The 21,611-nt window shown below is 37.6% G+C and overlaps 1 protein-coding gene across 1 annotated transcript in view; it reads right to left on the bottom strand.

The window, feature by feature from the left end:
• The window catches only part of LOC149787563 (F-box/LRR-repeat protein 5-like), a 147,873-nt gene that overhangs the window by 90,835 nt on the left and 35,427 nt on the right, over positions 1 to 21,611 (bottom strand). Inside the window, exon 9 of the mRNA XM_089973713.1 lies at positions 15,693 to 15,922. Coding sequence (XP_089829839.1) covers positions 15,694 to 15,922 — 229 coding nt within the window. The 3' untranslated portion in view covers position 15,693. The remainder of the gene's footprint in view (positions 1 to 15,692; positions 15,923 to 21,611) is intronic.

Genomic DNA, 21,611 nt, shown 5'->3' with positions numbered 1-21,611 from the left:
CCCCCAAGCGTCCCAAAAGTTTAGTCCAAAACAATCAAGACAAAGGTATCACTCACCTGATGTATATTGGCCAAAAAGGCAAATACAGTAGTAATAATGCAGGTGGCTTGGGTTGAAAGACTATTATATCAGGATAATTTCCAGCTAAATGTATTTAGTTGAAACTGGTGGTATCTCACATGCTGTTTAATTATGTTTCTATTTTGATTAGATGATACACTGGCACCTTCTATATGAATATGATGTGAAATATCTTCATTCTATGATTATCAAATCAGATAATAAGGCAGTCTGAAAATAGAGCAGACTTATGTTAGTTTATTATGTATATATATATATATATATATATATATATATATATATATATATATATATATATATATATATATATATATATATATATATATATTATATGGGGAGATGTAATTTCTGAAACTTCTTTCTTTGTCCATTTACGAATTATACGTCCTTATGCATTTTCTTCAGACTTGTGTTTTCATATTTAGGCCTATTTTTTTTCTTCCTTCCTTTTCCTTATCTCTTCCTCTTTCATCAGAATGAACAGATCTTAAAATGTGTCAATATGGTTGACTCCAGAATACATGTAATCAGTGAAAAGGCAATGAATCAGTGAAAAGGCAATGAATCAGTGAAAAGGCAATGAATCAGTGAAAAGACAATGAATCAGTGAAAAGGCAATGAATCAGTGGAAAGGCAATGTCAAAAATGCATCAAAATTAACCTCAAACAACAAATAAACAGGCTTTCAAGTATTTAATTTCTTGTATAAGTAGTTTTCCACATTAATTAAACAAATTGTCAGCGACTGAACTTACATGACCTGTCACTTTTTAATATTCTGTGTCACTATACAGTACTGTACCTGTTACACTAAACAACAAACGGTACATTTTATGTACATTTTTTTAAGAAAAACTCTTGACTACATAATAAAAATGTGCAAGTAGCTGTTTCAACTGTTGTCACAATCATAAGCTTGTCTAAAAAATGATGGAGAAATCAGACTTTGATTTGTGTTGACTGCAAATCGAAATTAAGTGACAATCAAAATCATGGTGCAGCATCTATTACTGAAATAGACTGCATGCCTGCCAACAAACAAAATTTCATATCTGAATGCAAAAATAAACAAAAATTGCACCTAAAATTCAGACAAGTAAACTCAAAATCATTCAAATCTATTGTTTATTGATGTTTACTCTTTGAAACCTGTTGGAGCATTGTCACATTGCTGTAGTACCCCCATCCCAGCAATCTTCACAGTATTAATCCAGACAAGAAACATGTTAATGAAAATAAAATCTTTTCATTTCCACATGAAAACATGCATTAATATGACAAAATACACAATTTAAAGCATTATTTGTGCAATTTAAATTTGTAAGTAGTCACTGTTCTAAAATTATTGCAAAATTTCTGAACTTTCCATTGATGTATTAAGCCTTTGCCTCATGCAAGCACCTGTTGACGCCTCTATTCCATTTGCATGGAAGCGCCTTTTGATGCCTCTACACCATTCGCATGGAAGTGCCTTTAGACGCCTGCTGTAAACATCATATATTTTAAGCGGGTTTTCATAGCACCAACTTCGGGGAAAACCCCCTATTAGATACTACATTCATTTCTGCAATTGACCATTACGTCAGATCATGCGGTCACTGTTTATGCTCTGGTCAAAATCTGCTATTTAAAGTAACTGGGTCATATTATCCACTCTCCAAAATGAAGGTCACAGATTTCACTCAGCACTTACAAAGTTTTCATGATTAGAATCACAACTATGAAAATTCAATAACGTAGGTAAAGGCTCTGATATTGATGTAGGCAGCAATTAGTTTTTATAAATTATCAAATTCAGATGACTAAGTGACAAAGGCACAGACAAAAGACTTGTAAATTTCCGAGTATGAGAAATGGCAGCTACAGTTGGTCACACGGCTTCACTGACTTAACGGTGAACGAGTTATCTCAAGATTTTAAAGCACACAAAAATTTCTACCTTGAAAAAAAATTACACAGCTATAACAATCAGACTTTACTCTTGATTTTTTCCATACATAATAGATGTGTACCAAAATTTTAAAATGCTTAAAATTGCTGTTAAACGTAAAATACAATACATTGCTTAACAGTTAACAGGCAGGTCTATGTGTATGGAGTCGAATAAGTAACAAGTGTTCTATTTATAGCGCACTGCATTGGGTAACTTTGCTCTATGAGGTAAAGGGTTAAAGCAGCCACCAATCCATGCAAATTTAGGCTTTTTGCCATAAAAGTATATAATAGAGGGAAAATCTACATCTTTTAGTAGATATAAGTAAATTTTTTACTCAAGAAATGGAAACATTTTGCATTGCCATGGTTTCCACTGCACTCATGAATTATTGTCTTATATCTGCTCAAAAAAACAGAAATATGAATATTATATAATTTTCAGCTTGTGTAGGTTTCACACATGGATGTAATTGTACTGGTAGTCACTCTGAACTCAAGATTACCACATCATATCCAAAGTATATATTCTAACCAGATCCATTTACCCCTCAATTTCCACAAGTGTAGTTTTATGAACCCAAATGTGTACTTTAGAATAATTGTGTGTAGTCAAACTCCTGTGGAGAAATCTGTATTGCATGTCATGCAATGAATGTAAGATGATCTGAGTTTTGATTCCTTTAAACAGCCACTCATCCCTTTTTGAATGTTTGAATAGCCTACTTCACTGGGTTTTTTGGCAGGCAGTTATCCATAACATCAAGGATGTTCAAAATACCAATATGTTTGGAAGAAGCAAGGACAGAAGTTCTGACTGAAATGAACTGAGAATCCAGAAGCTAAGGTTAACCAGAAACTGTTGAAATTAGGCTCTGCATTTTATGGTTTGAAAACCCGGGTAATCCCAGATTACTCTAATATAAATGTGTAGTTTGGTATGCAAATGTATAGATGCGTAACTTGGGGTCAAAATACACAGAAACTATGCACGGACTGCATAAGTAGACAGTTCTGAGTTATGTTCAAAGAATCGTTTGATTAAAACTAACTTCTGGAGAAGCTGAAAACGGGTTTTCTAAATGGTTGCTACATACAATGTTTTGGGAGCCATCCTAAATATAAATCTGTTTGAGTCAGTGCATGACAATTCTGGAGAAAAAGTTGAAAATAGGTTTTCCATCCAGTTACTATGGATGTCACACTGTTGCTAGGAAGCCATCTTAGACAAAAACTGGTAGAATAGGTCCTATGAACTGTTCCTACCAAGTTGAATTAAAACTGGCACACATATTCTGGAGAAAAGGTTAAAAAAAACCTTTTCTACACAAGATGCTATGGAAGCTACATTACCAATAGGGTAGCCACCATAATCACAAATCTGATAAGAGCATAACCTAAGAAGTATTCTGATGAAGTTTGATCAAACTTGGCTAAGCTGTTCTGATGAAGCTGTAAAAAGCATTTCCATATGGTTGCCATGAAACCATACCATTGTGGTGGAGCCATCCTAAACAAATTTTGATAGAACAAGTCCTATGCAACATTACCAACTTCAATTAGAAATGACTCAGCCATTCCAAAATTCAAAAATGTTTAAGATCGGATGGTTAAGGAAACTACTTTGTTGATAGGAAATCCACTGCAGACACAAATATGTCCTAACAATTGTTTATAACAAGTCTGATCAAAATTGAAAGATATTATTCAGACACTGTGGTTTCATTTAATTTTGTGGGTCTCAGTTTTTGTGATTTTGTGAAGAGAAAAGGAAAAAATAAACATTTTCATGGGTATTTAAATTTACGGATTTCCCTGTCAAAGTCAAAATTTGAATATTTGTAAGCATTTAATTTCACGAATTAACCTCCACAAACACCCAAAATAAAAAACACAAAAGAACAATTCTATGCTGAGAACTAATTGCAGTTGCTTGACAAGTTAAAACAATTCTACCATATGTATGAGCACAAATCCCAAAACTGTCAAGATCAACCACTTATACTGTTTTCATCTTGAGTCCTCAATAAAAATGGGAGCTAATGCAGCTGACAATACGAAGACAGTTGGGTATTAAAGCACATGTGTATGATCTTTTACTACTGCACCATCAGTACTTTCTGCCAGTCATGACATTGCCTTTAGAGCCAAATCATTTCTGGATGATGTCACCATTCCACATGTGAATTAAAGGCATGCCCAAGTGCCCCTTTATCAATGCAATTAGCAAGCAGTGGCAATATGTGATGTGTTCAAAGCCCATCAAGCAGAGAAGATGCCTAATAAACTGAAAAACAATGGAATCACTCCTTTGTGAGTCCCTAATGAGCAGACTGGAATCAATACTAGGGAGGATACTGAAGAATTAAATCATATTCCACAACTAGTATGCTAAACAGACCACAACAGATATGGAAGACATCCCAGGGGAACATCACTGTCCAGTACATGTATTAGTGGACCTTAAAATCTCATCAGTCATCCTGATTCAAGTTGAACGCATAATTGCAGCTCACATAAAAATGTGTTAATGATCTCTGACCTAAGTATCTGTGACTTTGAGACAGCAGGACTTGTTTATTTCAATAATCTCTAAATTATTTACTGGACATTGTGAAGAATACCTTTAATAAAACTCAATAAAAAACTTTAAGAATTTTGAAATATTCCAATAAAAATGATTTACACATGTACATGAGAAGAGATACAGAACTATATACTCTGGATGCTATCAGCTCAAAGGTGGAATAACAGTCTATGCATATATTTACCGATCATTTAAATATCTGCAATGTATTTCGCAACTTACATATCTCGAGGACTACCTGTATATACATGAGTATTTAAACAATGTAAAGTGCATTATATTTCCTTTCTTTCCTTAAGTGTTAAAATAGAAAATAACAATACATGTAAAAGCTAATAAAATTCTGTAGATCACTTGAAATATATCAAGAAGAAAAGGCTGGGTAGCTTATATTTTACGTATGGTAATATTTTGGTATGAAGTTTTCCTTCCGTCTCACATTTGTTTATAAACATAAAAAGGAAGTCTTCCACATAACCCAATGCCTCAATATATCCTTTGTGTATTTACATGGACACCATTCATCCTCTCATACTGACAGTGTAAAAACTGACTGGGCTGAGTAAAACTAAACTATGTACTCTCTCTGGTACAAGTACACGCAGATTTGTATATTGAGAACAAACCCGAGTGCATTTTCTATTGTGAACAAGTGTCGATGATCAACATATCTCTAATCTGCCAATTTGTTTTCAGTCTGAAACATCTTGCAGTTTACACGAATTCAATTTTCTTTTCTTATACAGGTATACCCAATGTCAGCTTGCCAGTAAAACAGGTAAATATTATGAACATATTATGTTGTAGATTTACGTCTAGCCCTCAATTTCATAAACGGTATTTGCATTAACACTTTTCTGTATTTTAGGCATCATTTTGATGTGGATGAAGTGTCCCTTTCAACAAGCTAACATAGCTTTACGAGTCAGAACTATGAATTGTTAAGAGACAGAATGTCAACATGTTTACATCTGGTCAGGCAAATTGTTACAGTTGCCCCAGATCACCAGGTATTTTCAAGACTGAACCTTTATTTCTGTAAGAATGTGAAAACTTTTCACAAGAAAAATGTTGCCAAATGAATATTTTAGGTGACTCAGCTGATGCCCACTAACTTTCACATTCTGTATGCCATTGTAATCTATTTATGAAGCAACGAATGTTGAGGCAACAGTTGATTGGTTGAGCTCTAGTTGGGGTAATGACCTAGACACCCTCCAATTATTTGGCCAATCATCAATTTTCCTTTTTTATGATGAACATGTGTAGCTCTTGAGAATGGAGGCTTGACCAAAATTTATCATTTGGTATGAAAGTCAGTTGAGACTGTTGGAATATTTCTTCTGAAAATATATACTTATATAAATATCTACCAGCAACTTTACTTTTTACAATCTATTAATAAAGCTGCAGTCTTGAAAATAATGGTGATCTGAGGGAAAAGTAACAATGAAAATCAGAAACTTTGGACATTCCCTCTCTTAACTTTAAGAAATTCTAACTCTTAAAAGATGTGTGATTGCTTGCTGAAATGAAAAATTAAGAATCCTATATTACAATATACATATATGTTAATCTGGACAACTTCATTCCCAGTGAATATGTTTTACTTTACAATGTCATCATTTCTTGTCCATTTACTGTATATATACATGTATTTGCGAGTTGTGTATGTATTTAAAATCAATAATAGTTGAAATAAATTAATGAATACATCTACTGAGTTTGTGTTTATTTTACTTTTTTACATAATGCACTGGTACATATGCATAACTATAAGTTGAAAGAATTGTGTGTGCATGATTTGGGTTTTTAATGTAGCTTTAACAATTTTTCAGTCATATCACTACGATGTCTACAGTGTGGCAGTTAATAGTGATGTCTAGTACTGAAGCATCATGCCACAGACATGTAACATGATGTCCCACCTAGTCACATTATCCTGACACCAGGCTGACCAGTCCTAACACTAACCTCTTAATGTTGAGCACCAAGCGAGGCAGATGTTAGTACCGTTTTTGCAAGTCTTTGGTATGGCTCAGCCGAGGATTGAACCCATGACCTCCTGCATCTGAGGCGGAATCTCTAACCACTAGGCCACCGGAGCAGTTGTTTAAAGAATTAACAAACTGAAGACATCACACTGTGTATGTACACAGTATGTAAATTTCCTCAAGAAATTTGTGACCTTTGTGGATTCTTTGGTGGATTGATTTGCCAGGATTCTTTGTATATTATGCTTGTATATATCTTGAATGTTAGGTTTTGGTTCATCTTTGTGCTAGAAAATCTTGTATATACTGGCTGGTATCTCTAGTCGTCTACATTTGCTTAATGGTGTTGCCATAATAATGTAAAAAGTAGAATGAACACAAACTGACATCTTGCAGATAAATGCATTATGGTAAAGTAATAAACTGCAGTCATATTTATAAGACTGCTACAGCTGCTAATGAGTCAATAATTAACATTGCATTCTATTCTGAAATCAAACCCTAAACTATCCCTCTTTCTCTTTTTTTTTGAACGCCATTTTTCAGCACACGACAGGCTGTACATGGTGGCTAGTATTAATGGTGGAGGAAGAACCCGGGAAATCCCCGGAAAGAACCACCGACCCTTGAGAAGCTACTGGCAAGCAATCTCACATACCCACATTGGCCGAACCAGAGACTCGAACCCACGCAGACAGAGGTGAGATGGCAGTGATCCGTAACGGAGCCTAAAATATCCAATATAAAATACCCCCTGTATCTGAATGAACAAGGTTCCTCTGTCTGTATGTATGTGTATACACCAAATTAGTGATAACATAAACTGTAAGAGAATTTGTTATGGTTGTTCCATATCCACTCTATATCAACTGCAACATATGTACACGTGATATAATGTAACAGTTTAAAATTAACAGTTTATTTCATTCCCAATCAGGCCTGTCTTTTATCAAAAACTCAGATCTTGCCACCATTTTCACCTCTTTTAAGTCCTCAAAACTAACAGCGCAGTTGAGAACATGTTTGATTTTATGAGATATTACTTTGTGTAACAATCTAACACATGTAAATTTTATACATGATCTCCTTTGCAATAATCTATAGTGAGCAGAAAAATTAAGGCAAAATGTGTCATTTAGACAAGCTGCCATTTTCATTACCATACAATTTTATGGTAACACTTCACAAGAACACAAAATGCCATTTTATGTTTCTTTAAAACAAACTGACATTCAAATGTCAAATACTACTTGTAAGGGCAACTGCATTCTTTCCTCTTTCTCTTTTTGGGTGCATTTTGAAGCATTCTGTAGTGAAAATAATAGCTGGAATATTTGGACAACAAGCAGCTAAATATAGAAATCGCACATTGAGGAATGAGGTTCACAGCAATAAAAAAGCAACTGAATAAAATAAATTAAAAAGGTCTATTAAAATGGAATAATGTAAGAAATAAAATCATGTAGTTTTTTCATTATGATCATATTAGCTGCACTTACTACATCTATCTATATTCTAATGTTCTATGAATTCAAATATACTAGCATTCAGGAAAATAGGATGATATGAATAAAAACATCAGATTTATGAAATCAGCACTAAATCCAGTAAAACTCAGTTGCAATAGTCATTAGTATCATTGCTCATTTGTTCCAAAAACGTGATTTAAAAAACAGACTCAGTAGATTGCTGGCACATTATAAAACAAACTATTGATTGCAGCAATTTTCAAAGAAATATTTATTTAAGAAAACGATTATTGTACAATTTGTTTACTTTTAGTGCAATAATGTGTATAAAATCAGTTGTTTGTTTTCATAAAAAAAAGAAAACAAAAGCAGATCATCAAAACTTCTGATGCATCTACTTCCCCAAGAACCTCAACATTGTTTATATATACAGCAGCAAAAACCTGTTATGAGAGACCGCCCCTTCTACCAATATAAACCAGTCTCTCAAGACAGGTGGTCTTTTGTAGCAGGTTTGTACAAAAATACCATTTTCCAAGGTCCAGTTTTAGAACAATTTAAAGAAAAATAACCACAATCACTGTACATATATTCTATTCTTTATTAATAGTTCTTGCTAAAATATTGTATGCATTCATCTAAAAACAAAAGTATATATCTCATTAAACATGAAATCACATTTACATTTAAAGATCACATATATCAGGACATAAAATTGTTTCCGAAATACTCCTTTTCCTTTATAACATCCAAAATTTGTTTTACCAATGTTCACGCTTTTTTGCAAGTGGTCTGCTCTTTTTCACTTTTTTTTTGTTACAATAATTATTTTCTCCAGCCTTAAAATTTTTCTCTTTTTTAGTTGGAGATTCCTGCATTGTTAGTAAGGTTCTAGGTGTTAACATTATTAGTTGTAGTATCCTAAAGATGGTTTTGACTGGGCTTTGAGAAAATAATGAAAAATCTATATATGTGCATTGCATATCTAACAATTAATGAAATAAAAAGAAACAATTATCTCATCCAGAAACAGAACCATTTACTCAAGAGACAAAAGTTAACGGCTTCATTCAAAGAAGACATACAGGGATTAACTCTATAAACAAAGTGTGTAACCCAGTCACACAAACTTGAATAGATGACAGCTTTGTGATTGGGATGTAATCACTTAACACTGGGGGCAAAAACAACAAAGATCACAAGTCTTGAACACTATCAATCGAATCCTGCAAACGATTCTCTCTTGCTGGTTTAATCAACAATGAACTTATTCACCCTCAGGCAATACGGATTAACTCTAAAAACAATATATGTAACCACTACATCAATTTCGGCACTACAATGGCAATTAGTGACATGTACATTAGCCTGGTTTACAGACTGTAGCATCTATCACCGCTAGCCACAATCCTTTTTTATTTAAAAAAAAAAATTCCTTTTATGTTTGTGTTTGATCAGAACAATCGTTGTAACAATTGATTTCATATAAGTCAGTGGTGTCTGTCAATGTTCTTGCGATACGGTCGTGCATAGGGATGCTGGGTCATACTCATACAAGTATATGATCTAGGATGAAGCCGGGAAGCAGGCTAAGTGTGGGAATAATGAGTCTGGCTCCCCACTTCATATGCTCCCTGCACTGCTCTCCCCTGTAAGAAAAGCAGACTATGGGCAGTGGTACAGGTCCATTGGATCCATACAGAATGGAATAAGATGCTCCCGCCCCCAGGAGTCTTCCAACTATAAAAAAAGATAGTGGGATAATAGCACAGCATCACTGGGTGGAAGTCTTCCTCGATGAAGTCAACGGCCAGGGCGGAATGGCACCAAGATGAACTCAACGATCATTTGTTCAGGACCAGGGCGTGCCACACTATATCAGTGGATTTCGGCTGTGGTCATCCAGTCTGGAGAGGGATAGGCTCTGCCAGGCTGTATCTTGCCCCTGACACACCACATGGAGACAACTAACGATTCTTCCATACCGGATTGGTTGCAGCCCAGGTCAAACAATGACTGCACCTTCCACTACACACCAGGAACGAGGTGACAAGTATGTTACTGGTGCCCCCACTACCAAGATCCATGGAAGAGGCAACATCATCACTGGTAAATGGAACGTTAGAACACTGAGGGCTGTGTGAAAGTTGAACGAACTTACACATGAGTTGGACAGGTACAACTGGAACATTATTGGTCTCTGCAAAATGAGCTGGAAAAAATTTTGGTGAAATAACAACGGATGAAGGGCATAAGCTCTACTTCAGCGGAAGAGGGCACAAACACAATCATGGCATTGGATTTCTTGTCCACAAGGGCATTGTGAACAGCATCATGGGTTGCTGCCCAGTCTCAAGCAGGCTCATTACCATCCACCTGAGGGCGACTCGCTTCAACATCACAATCATACAGGCCTATCATGATAATGAACTGGACAAATTTTACAACCAACTGCATGATGTCATTGACAACTCACCCAAGAAGGACATTCTGTTTGTACAAGGAGACTGGAATACAAAGGTGGGAGTTCATTCACAGAAAAACTGGCAAAGCACATGAAGACCCTTCTGAAATGCAGAAGCAAATGAAAGAGGACTCAAGCTCTTGGAGTTTGCTGCCTACAACAATCTTCGGCCCTCACAAAGCATCTACAAGATGGACCTGGCACAGTCCAGATGGACAATATCACAACCAGACTGACTACATAAAAAAAATTCTGCACAGGAATGAATATCGCCAGAACACAAAGTTTTCCAGAAGCAGATATTGAAATTGACCATGGTTTATTAATGATGTTTCGCCTCCACCTGAAAATTATCAAAAAACCTAACCAACCAAGAATCAGATTTGACCTTGAAAAATTGAAAGATCCAAAAGTCGCAGAAGCCTTCCAAGCAATGATAGGTGGTAAATCTCCACCTTTGATAACCCTGGACAGCCAAGACACCGACCTCAAGTCTTTAACAACCACATTCAACACAGCTGTAACAAGCACAGCTAGCTAGATCATTGGCAAATATCGTTAAACAAAAAAACCTTGGGTCACAACAGATGGCCTATGTGACAAAAGAAGAGAACTGAAAAAGGGAAAAAGAGATCATGAAGGAGCTAGACAATACAGGGAGATAAACAACATGATCGGGAAAAGCATGAAAAAAGGCAAAGGAATCCTGGATAGAAAGACAATGCTGCAAAATCGAAGACAGTCTGAGTAGAAATGATCTCACAACATATAAACAAGGGAAAACTGTGACCACCATCCACGACAAATCAGGAAAATGCCTCACTGAAGATCGAGAGATCCTAAAGCAATGGATAGAATACTACTCAGAATTGTACAATCATGAGGCCCAAGGAGAAAAAGAAATTGACGATAACCCCATTCTTCATGAAGTAGAAATTGCAGTTAGGTCACAAAAGAAAGGAAAGTCAACTGGCATTGACAACATACCAGCAGAGCTCATTCAAGCAGGTGGAGAGGAGATAGTCACATTCCTGACAACAATCTGCAACAAGATATGACAGACAAGAGAATAGCCTATCACATGGACTCAATCCTTGGTAATCGTGCTTCCCAAGAAAGGAAACCTACAGCGATGACAAAACTAGAGAACCATCAGTCTGATTAGTCCCCCGAGCCAAGTCATGCTGAAGATAATTCTCAACAGGCTAAAGCCTCAAACAGAGAAAATTATTACTGAAGAGCAGGCAGGCTTCTGAGCAGAACGGAGTACCACAGAACAAATCTTCAATCTCAGATCCCTTTGCAAGAAATACCTTCAGCATCAGCAGAATCTATACCATGTATTTACAGATTTCAAAATGGCCTTGACAGGGTATAGCCTTATGGGCAACTATAAGGAAGCATAACATCAGCTCAAACCTGGTGCAGGTTGTTGAGCACCTCTATGACAAAGCCACCAGTGCTGTCCTCATCAATGGCAGCAGAGGAGATTGGTTTTGAACAACAGTTGGAGTTAGGGATGTAGACTGTCACCTACACTCTTCAACATTTTCCTGGAAAGGATCATGGAGGATGCCTTGCATGACCATAAGGGCAGCATCAGAGGAAGAACAATCACCAACCTTTGCTTCGCAGATGATATTGATGGTTTAGTAGGAAAGGAAAAAGAACCAGCTGACCTGGTTGAGTGCCTCGACACAACCTCCACAGCATACAGTATGGAGATTAGTGCTGAAAAAACCAAACTGATGACAAACAATACCAACGACATCAGTGCAGAAATAAAGGTCAGTGGATGCTGGAAAGAGTCACAAGCTTCAAGTACTTGGGATCAGTTATCACAGATGAGGGTTCCAAACCAGAACTACACTGCAGGATTGCCCAGACAACTGCAGCAATAACAAGGTTGAGACCAATATGGAAAGATACCAACATTGTTTTTGGTTGCAAAATCAGGCTGATGTGCTCTATTGTCATATCCATCTTTCTGTATGCTTGTGAAACACAGACGCTCACATCAAATCTACAAAGATGGATTCCAACCTTCGAAATGAGATGCTACCTCAAGATCTTGGGTATCTCATACATTGACCATGTAACCAACAAAGAAGTCCACAACAGGATCCAATGTGCCATCAGATCTTATGAAGACACCTTGTAAGAGAGTGTAAATTAAAGCGGTACAGTCATGACTCAAGATCATCTGGACTGGCAAAAACTATCTTGGAAGGCACAGTGCAAGGGTGCAGAAGAAGAGGCAGACAGAAAAAGAAGTGGGAAGACAACATTAAAGAGTGGACAAGCATGGGATATGGAGCCTCCCAAAGGGCAGTGGAGAACTGGAGACTCCCAAAGGGCAGTGGAGAACAGGGAAAGATGGAGAGAGTTGGTTGTGGAGCCCCAGCGACCTCTTGGCATAAGGGTTTGATGATGATGATGATGATACGAATAGCAGAGAACAATGCATGGAGCATAGAAAGCAGGGAACCACACAAAGGAATAATCTATATGTACTTTAGTCTGCTTTACAAAAGAAACTATAAAACACTATAAGCAAACCTACAAAATTTCAGCTATTAGTAGCCAGCCTATATTTTATTTTTTTCAGAATGGTATGAGCGGTTCTTGTTACAGGGATTAAATAAAGGTTGATGGAGTTTATCGTCATTTTTGCGATGTGGTCGTTCATAGCAGTGTTGAAATGCATATTTTGCTAAGGCATCACGGTCACTGGTCACATTCAGCAGATGGTCGCAGACAACAGAGCATTTATGTAATAAAACAGATCTGTGCATTACAATTGTGGTTGGAAATGACAGGTGGCTGCTCATAGCAGAGGTTGCTCATAACAGTTTTTACTCTGTGTGCGCATGTGTGTGTGTAATATATATATATATATATATATATATATATATATATATATATATATATATATACATACACACACACACACACATATACACAGTCATCTCATCATTGATGGAGACTGATGATGAAAAGGAAAAAATGTTTTTTTTTTGGTGCTAATGATCAGACACAGTAGTTGTTTGGATGGGGTTTTAACAACAGTTTACAGACAATGATCATGCCAAAGGAAGTGCCCTTCCCAATAACATACTGAGACAGCCTGCCCAGGCTGTGGCTTGGGAAGGTATCTCACCCACAACCCTAAGATTATGAATCCAATGCTCTACCAACTAAGCAGCTGTGTTCCCCACTTCCAGAAAAAAAAAATTAATGTTTTTGAATCCCTAAGACATAAAGAGGTTTCACATGTCTTGTTTAAAATGAATTTAAAAGAATGGGTTTTTTCTGCAGTTTTCATAAGGTCTCCGTTCAACTGCAAAATAATATATAACCATTTGACCCTTAATGGGCAAGGTCAATTGTGACACGAGACGTATCAATTTTAGGTCTTAATGCCTTATCTGCTGTACACGTTAAGAAGGGACTGTTATACTGTATGCCTCACTATACATCATCGGACTTATCTGTTGTATATGTAAAGAGGGGACTGTTACACTGTATGCCTCACTATACATCATCAGAGAGCTGAGTCTATAAATGAATTTGGATTATCATACAAATATATATTCCTATCAATATTTGACCAAGAGCATCCATAACACGAGAGAGAGAGAGAGAGAATGACCCTAACTAGAAATGTGGCAGTCTTTTTTAGGCATATCTTTAGTATTTTGCCACTTGATCTGTATCTGGGTGTTGCATATATACAAATATGAGTATGTGCACATGCCACTCGAATCTTGTCAGTACTGGGCAACATTGTCAGCCATAGTTATTGCATTATGTTATATTAAATGATAAAGTAATAGACTGATTGCCAGCCTAAAATTGGGAATAAATTATATTTATCCTTAAGTATGCTGCTCCCCTGATAAAAAGACCAGATGCTCAACAGCTTGATGTTATGTCTGAGGGATTGTGCCTGATAGCTTATGAGTTCTTCTTCTGAATAGATTCCCAGTCAATGTACAACAAAAGCATTTTTGACATTTATCAAACCTGAAAGTTTCCTTATTTCCTTGTTTTCTCTTTTATCTAAACAAGTTGCACGGGAATTGACTGGGGGCCAAAAGCAGTCCTTATTGAACCTCATCCTTTTGGCCGAATCCTATTCTCAAAGATTTGCTGATGGGCAGATAATTTTAAAGTCTTTATGCAGTTGGAAAAATGGTTTTCCACTGCATGAACCAAGTACCAAAAGGTTTATAGATATGCCATTTAATAACCAGACTGAGGACGTTCGTAGAGGTGCACAGGGAGAAGATTGAGGGGATGCACAGATGTACTATTCACTAATAAAGACCTTTGTTGTATAGCGTACTAATATTCATGACTTTCTGAATACCCTCCTATTTCATTCAGCGTACAAAAACAAACAATTGAAAGAAAACTTAATTCAAGTGCTCCTAATATCTGTAAGCACTATTCCACTATTTTTTGGAGCCAAATTCACGTGGTAAAGTAATCATGCAATGACATCACAGGCCTAGTTACATCAATTTTTTCAGTCCATATGAAAATGCAAACATACTGAGAGACAACTTCACAAATGAAGCAAAATAACCAGTCATGTTTTATTCTCTTACCATCATCTACTCATCACCATCATGGGAATCTGCACAAATATAACTCCAAATAGTTGCAGAGTTTATAATTAAACAAGAGGCAAAAGATTATGCAAACCCTAGACCACAACTATGGCCTCCAGAGTGTTCACAAACTCATCCAAGACAGTGATGACATAATCTTAATCTGATCAAGATAGGGTTCCAGAGACTTCTAAAGTTTTTTAGCTTTTTTTCTCTACAGGTACATAACATGTATCAGACTCAGCGATTTAACAAAAGTGGTTCTCTTAAATTTCTACAATCTGATTCAAACATGCAATCTGCAAAGTTTATTTCCAAGGAAAAGCAAGCCATTCCTCCACTTTTCAAACATGGTATTGATTTCTATTATCTAATCATTGCTGAATAAAACTCGTGTTTGATAACATCAGTTCATAAATATTTATAAAAAATACAAGGCATGAACAACAAGTTTGGCACACACAAAAATGTGGCAATTAGAAATTAAGTGTCTGAAAACATACCAAAAAAATAATTTAAAAAAAGTGATTTTTCAAAATATATGCTCACCTTATTCCCCTGAACGACAGCAGACTCTGGAAGTACACTGCAAGTTTTGACATCCATTGGCACTGTCAAGGTAGGGACCATCAAGTATGTTATCACAATAGAACAAGTGCTCTGGACCAAGCCTAGTACAGTGGCTAACAAACTCATCCAGTCCTCCACCAGTTATTTTCATACAGCCAGACAGGTCAAGATGTACCAAGTATGGCAACCGTCCACTCCCCAACAAGCTCCTGTTATGTGATAGGTAAAGTCATCAATAAAATAGTTTAAAAAGTTCTCAATAAGTATAGGTTTAAAGATAGTCTCTAGTATTGTAAAAGGACAATTACAAATTCCTTAACAGTCATACTTTTCCTTATTGAAAACTACCTTTAAATTTTCTATAAACGAAGAAGGAAGGAAGTATGAACTTCCGATTAATAGTTCCTTGTTGCAGTTTTGTTATCATTTTAGGAAGTCACGATAGCTCTGTGGGGAGAGCATCATAATTATAATTCAATGGTCGTGTGATTGATGTCCACCCAGACCAACCTGGGTCAGCTTCCTTTGTGTGTCCTTGGGAAAGGCCCCTAACTACTATTTTCTCAGCATAATATGACTGATAATGTATTAAAACCAACAAAAACAAAACACGGTTCCTGAAATATTTTCATGATAATAACAAGATACCCAAGTGGATATGAGATGACTCATTGGCTGATATCTGCCTAATATACATATGCAAGAGCAGCTGGGCAAGAAAGCAAATTTTTAAGTAAATTGTGCTTCTCTGAGCTTACCCAAGCACTATACATTAGAAATATTAGTGTGCTACCTCACAAATCAAGCTCTACCAAAAGACAAAAATCATCTTTTTCTGTCTTGTATAGACAAATGGCAATAACTCTTGCCCATTACCTTCCCATGCCACTGCCAGGTGTCACTATTTTTTATTTTAGCTGAGCGATATACGAACACAAATGCTCACATGGCAGGGTGGTTGGTAGGGTGTTTGAATAATGTGACTGGAGAAACACAATGTACTAAACATTTTGCTTTATCTTTCAAATATATTCTCCATTCACATTATATTAGGAGAATAGGTAATAGGAGGAAGTACTGAGCATATGACCTCTACCTCAGGTATCCAACTAGGAAATGATGGCTGGATTCCCCATGCAAATCAAAACTTGATCTTCAAATGACATATGCAACACAGCCTATGAACCCTATATATGGTTAAGAAGATAATTACTGAAATCTTCTTCCTACAAAATTTCTCTGGTGAATCCAGAAAAGCTTACAGGCTTTGTTATTTTGATTGGGTCTGATGGTCATCTGGGCTGCTAAATCTTTGGGATAAAATTTCAAGAAGGTTGACTCTGCATGCTAGCCAATGGCTTCTGCTACAACTTGGATAGAAACATTAAGTCTGAACGCGAGGCTCACAGATATCTCTCTAATGTCATGAACTGTAATCTTCATGGGGCAATTCAGATCTTGTGAGACCTCTGAGTATGCTGAGCTTACAATCCATTTCAGCCATGAAGCAAGGGCTTGAGGAGGGGTATCCTGTTTCCTGGCTTTCACCAGAAGAAAAAGGCATATGCAAGTCCACAACTTGTCTCTGTGCGTAGTACCCGAGTGCATGAACAAGATCTGTTCTTGACCTATCTAAGGAAGAATGTGAGTGAATAACAATTCTTTGATTACCGACAGACAGTAACCTATTTTTGTCTAAAATGCCTGGTTGTGTTAAAGAGGACCACTGAACAATCGAATCGGAACTGAAGATAGTACAGGTCAACGGAAAGGGTATGTGGCTTGTTCCCCCGTATGCTGAAGCTAAAGATATCAGGAAACGTGCTTGTATGATAGTAACTTTAGAAAAGTGGGGGCTAAAGGCTCAAATTTATTTGAGCATGGCTAAAACTCAGAACAGATTCCATTTTGAAACAGAGTGAAGGATTTTGGTTGATTGAGATCAAATTTGGCTAAAAGATCTGTCTACCATAATGCCAGAATGTGTCCGATATCATGGAGTGGTAGCCTGTGATAGTAACTGGGGCCAACTGTTTCTCTTTGAAGAGACAGTGAAATAGTCAGCCAGGTGAAGGATTGAGAAACTCACAGGGACAGTGTTATTGATATGGCACCAGTCTTTGAAAATTTGCCACCATCACTCATTAGCTTTCAGACTGATGGGCCTTCTTGCTTTCGAGAGTCTCACCACAATCGAAGGTTTAAAATGTTTGTCTCACAAGGCTGTCAGGACAAGAGCCAAGCGGTAAGACAGTCTGGGCTGGAACACCTGTGACCATGGTTCCTGGGCAGGGCTATCAGAATCATCTTGCATTTCTGACCCTATAACTGTAGGATTATTTTTGGTATCAAGACCGTAAGGGGGTAGGCAAATGCACCAAATCTCTCCCAACTGACTGAAAGAGGGTCCATGGCCCAAGCTTCTGGGTCTGAAACTGGAAAAACAAACATTGGCAACTTGTGATTCCACCTTGTTGCAAAAAGATCATCATCAAACACCCCCAAATTGCACAGATCCGAGTAAAGATGATTGATGGAAAGACCGTACATTGTAAAGGACCTGACCTTACCTGGTTAGCATCAGCCAAAATATTGAGTCTGAATGTGAACGACTTGTATGTTGATTGGGAGATTGTTGCATCAACACAAACTTCCAAATCAGAACACACAGGTTGGGTGATTTGGTGCCTCCAATTGGAGAGGTAGGACATCACCACAGAGTTGTCGGACATAATGAGGATCATTTTGCATGAGAGTCAATTTTTCCAGAAGTGCAAAGAATTGATCATAGCCGTCATTTCTAAAAGGTTGATGTGTAGAGGCCATTCTCCTGGTTCCCACAAGTCAATGACAATAGTGAAGTTGGGCACTTCAACCATTCATACCATTTGGTACATACCATTATTTCTGCTTGGGGCTTCTCCAACATGATTCCCATGGACAGCCAACCAGGGTTGCACCACTGATGCAGGAATGATTGTATCTTGGTTATGATCATGACTGTTTGATCAGGGGAACTTGAAATAGGGTGCCATTGTATGGGCAAAGTCATTTGTATGGGTTGCATAAAAAGACAGCCACACAAAGAAGTCATATCAGATTCAGGATGGTGATAAACTCCATACCCAGATGGACAACAATGGATGGAGGTCAGACTTTTCCCAGTCCATTCGAAAGCCTAGATGATTTAAAAGTGAGAAAATCATTTCTGCCCTAGAGTAAAATGGAACTTATATGTTTTTGAAGGATGTCATCCAGGTACTTTGCCATCTTTGCAGATGAAGCTGATCGGAACTGGGTGAAGATGCAATCCATAACCTTGATAAAATCCCCAAGGGCTGAAGTTGAAGCCAAAGGGATTTGAATTTTTAACATAGCTTTAACTATTTTTCAGTCATATCGCTATGATGTCTGCAGTGTGGCAGTTTATAGTGATGCCTAGCATTGGGGCATCATGTCACAGACATGTAGCATCTTGTTCCACCCAGTCACATTATCCTGACACCAGGCCAACCAGTCCTAACACTAAACTCTTAGTGCTGAGTGCCAAGTGAGGCAGCTGTTAGTACCATTTTTGTAAGTCTCTGGTATGACTTGGCTGGGGATCAAACCCAAGACCTCCTGCATCCGAGACGGATGCTCTAACCACTAGGCCACCATAGCGGTCCATTGTCATGGTAAGCAAATGGTGAAATTTCTGTAATGGGGGGTGGATATGGACATGACAATGTGTCTTTCAGATCAAGACTGATGGCATACTCATGAGAAATGGATTGATCTTGCTGTCTCCATCTTGAATTTATGTGCTGAAATGAATTAATTGAGGCAACTCTGGTTAATTCTTAACTTGCTGTTGCCTTACAAAAAAAGAAACAGCCTTGATTAAAACTCTGGGTGGGAAGGATAAATTAAATCTGAAACCCCTCCGAAATGAAATGGATCACCCAATTGTTCTGATGGAATATGGTAATGCAGTGAGCCTGAAACTGAAGGAGGTGGCCACTAACAGGTAGGCTGTCCACAGGTGGTGGGGAGAGTAGGTCAATGTCTAGAGTCAGGAGATGTGAAGACAGAAACGTGCTTTCTTGAAGCCTCTGTATGGTTGCCTCCTGGCTTGGTTAGACTATTGTCTCCTGGTATTAGGCTTGGTTGGACTATTGTCTCCTGGTATTAGGCTTGGTTAGACTATTGTCTCCTGGTATTAGGCTGGGATCGATATTGCACATCTGACTGAGATGATCCCTTGTCGGCTAGTCGTCTCTCTGCAGTGGAGGGGGCCGATTGTTTCAAAATGCCTGTGTGGGGAGCTGGAGGGCAGTTCCTAAGTTGCCTGCCCTGAACTTCTTCAATTTTTCCTCGAAAGAGTAACAGTGACCAAAACGGGGTCATCTGTAAAGCCATGATTGAGTGACACTGACTGCAGACATGCATCACGTCATATCAGATTGAAGCTGGCTGAAGCAGTAAACACATTGGCTTTTAAGTCTAACACTGAAGATGCTGCGACTACATTCCATACTAGCTTTGACGTGGCATGGAAAACATTTTTGTCCACTTTATAAATAGTGGAGTAGATATGTGACCTGCTGCTACATTTTTTTGTGTAAAGGGACACAAGAACATATCTTCCTGAAAAGAAAGCCTTAGAATTCCCCGAGTCAGCAATTCTACCTGACAGATGGTCACTGATCTTAATTTTAGCCAACTGGGGAAGGAGCCAAAAGGATGGCATCTCCTCCTCCTGGCAGAAATCTTCGAATGCTTTTATTTTATAATCTTGAGCAGCAGAAGGGTATGTCGCCGACATTATGGCTAAATGTCAATAAGATCCCTGCAAATCCTAGCTGGCTGGACCATTTGATCATGCTGGGATGGTTGGACAGCTATCACTGATACCTGCCATTCTGAGGGCGTGTCTGGATGGACAGATTTCTCACTGAATCTGTCACTGAATGTCACCAAAGTTATGGCTAGTCACTAAGATCCTAATAAACCCTAGTCGGCTGGACCATTTTCTCAAAAGGTCATTCATGCTTTACAGTCAGCGATGGCTGGAGGGCCAGTGATGGTGAAGCTGTATTATTAAACAGATCTAATGATACAAAACCCATGCGTCCTGACTTACAGGCCCAAAGACCATGCTTTGACATGCATACATGGCAACTTATGCTCACTGGGCTGCCTAAAATTGAGGGGACACTGCCCCCAAAAACTAATTGGAGGTGATGAAATTTGTGTTGTCTTTGGATATATATTAAGGACGTCAATTTTATCTTCTTCAAATTATAACATCTTTCCTTCCCTTTGTTGTCTTATGGACTATAGCTGTTATTGGAGAGAAAAAATTCACTCAAGACTATGCTCTGAACTTGTGCATTGCTTGCATTTAGTTGACATTTCTACTAACTCGTTAATTCTGTAGCCCAGACTGCCTTTGTCCATGTATTACACACACTGCATGTCAAAGATTATACAGACTTAGTTTATACAAAACAAGTGTCATGGTTGACTTCCTTTACTATGAACTTTTGCATTTCATGCATTTAGTTGACATTTCTACTGAAATTACAAAAGAGTTGTTGTTGTTGTTGTTGTTGTAGGGTTTAATGCCATTTTTCAGCACACGACAGGCTATACATGGCGGCCGGTATTAATGGTGGAGGAAGAACCCGGGAAAACTCCGGAAAGAATCCACCGACCTAGGAGAAGCTACTGGCAAGCTTTCTCACATACCCACTTTAGCGAAATGACACAAGAAAACAAAGCTTAAACTAATAATTCAGCATGTTATATGACACACTAATATCACCCCTGTTACTAACGGAGTAATAAAAATAGTCATATTATGATGCCTTCTAGAAAAAGCTTTGAACATATGTGTGATTGTGTAATTTGGAT

The sequence above is a fragment of the Sinohyriopsis cumingii genome, chromosome 11, assembly GCF_028554795.1.
Source record: "Sinohyriopsis cumingii isolate HCF-2022 chromosome 11, ASM2855479v2, whole genome shotgun sequence".
NCBI classification, from domain to species: domain Eukaryota; kingdom Metazoa; phylum Mollusca; class Bivalvia; order Unionida; family Unionidae; genus Sinohyriopsis; species Sinohyriopsis cumingii.
This window is presented reverse-complemented; position numbering and strand designations above follow the sequence as displayed.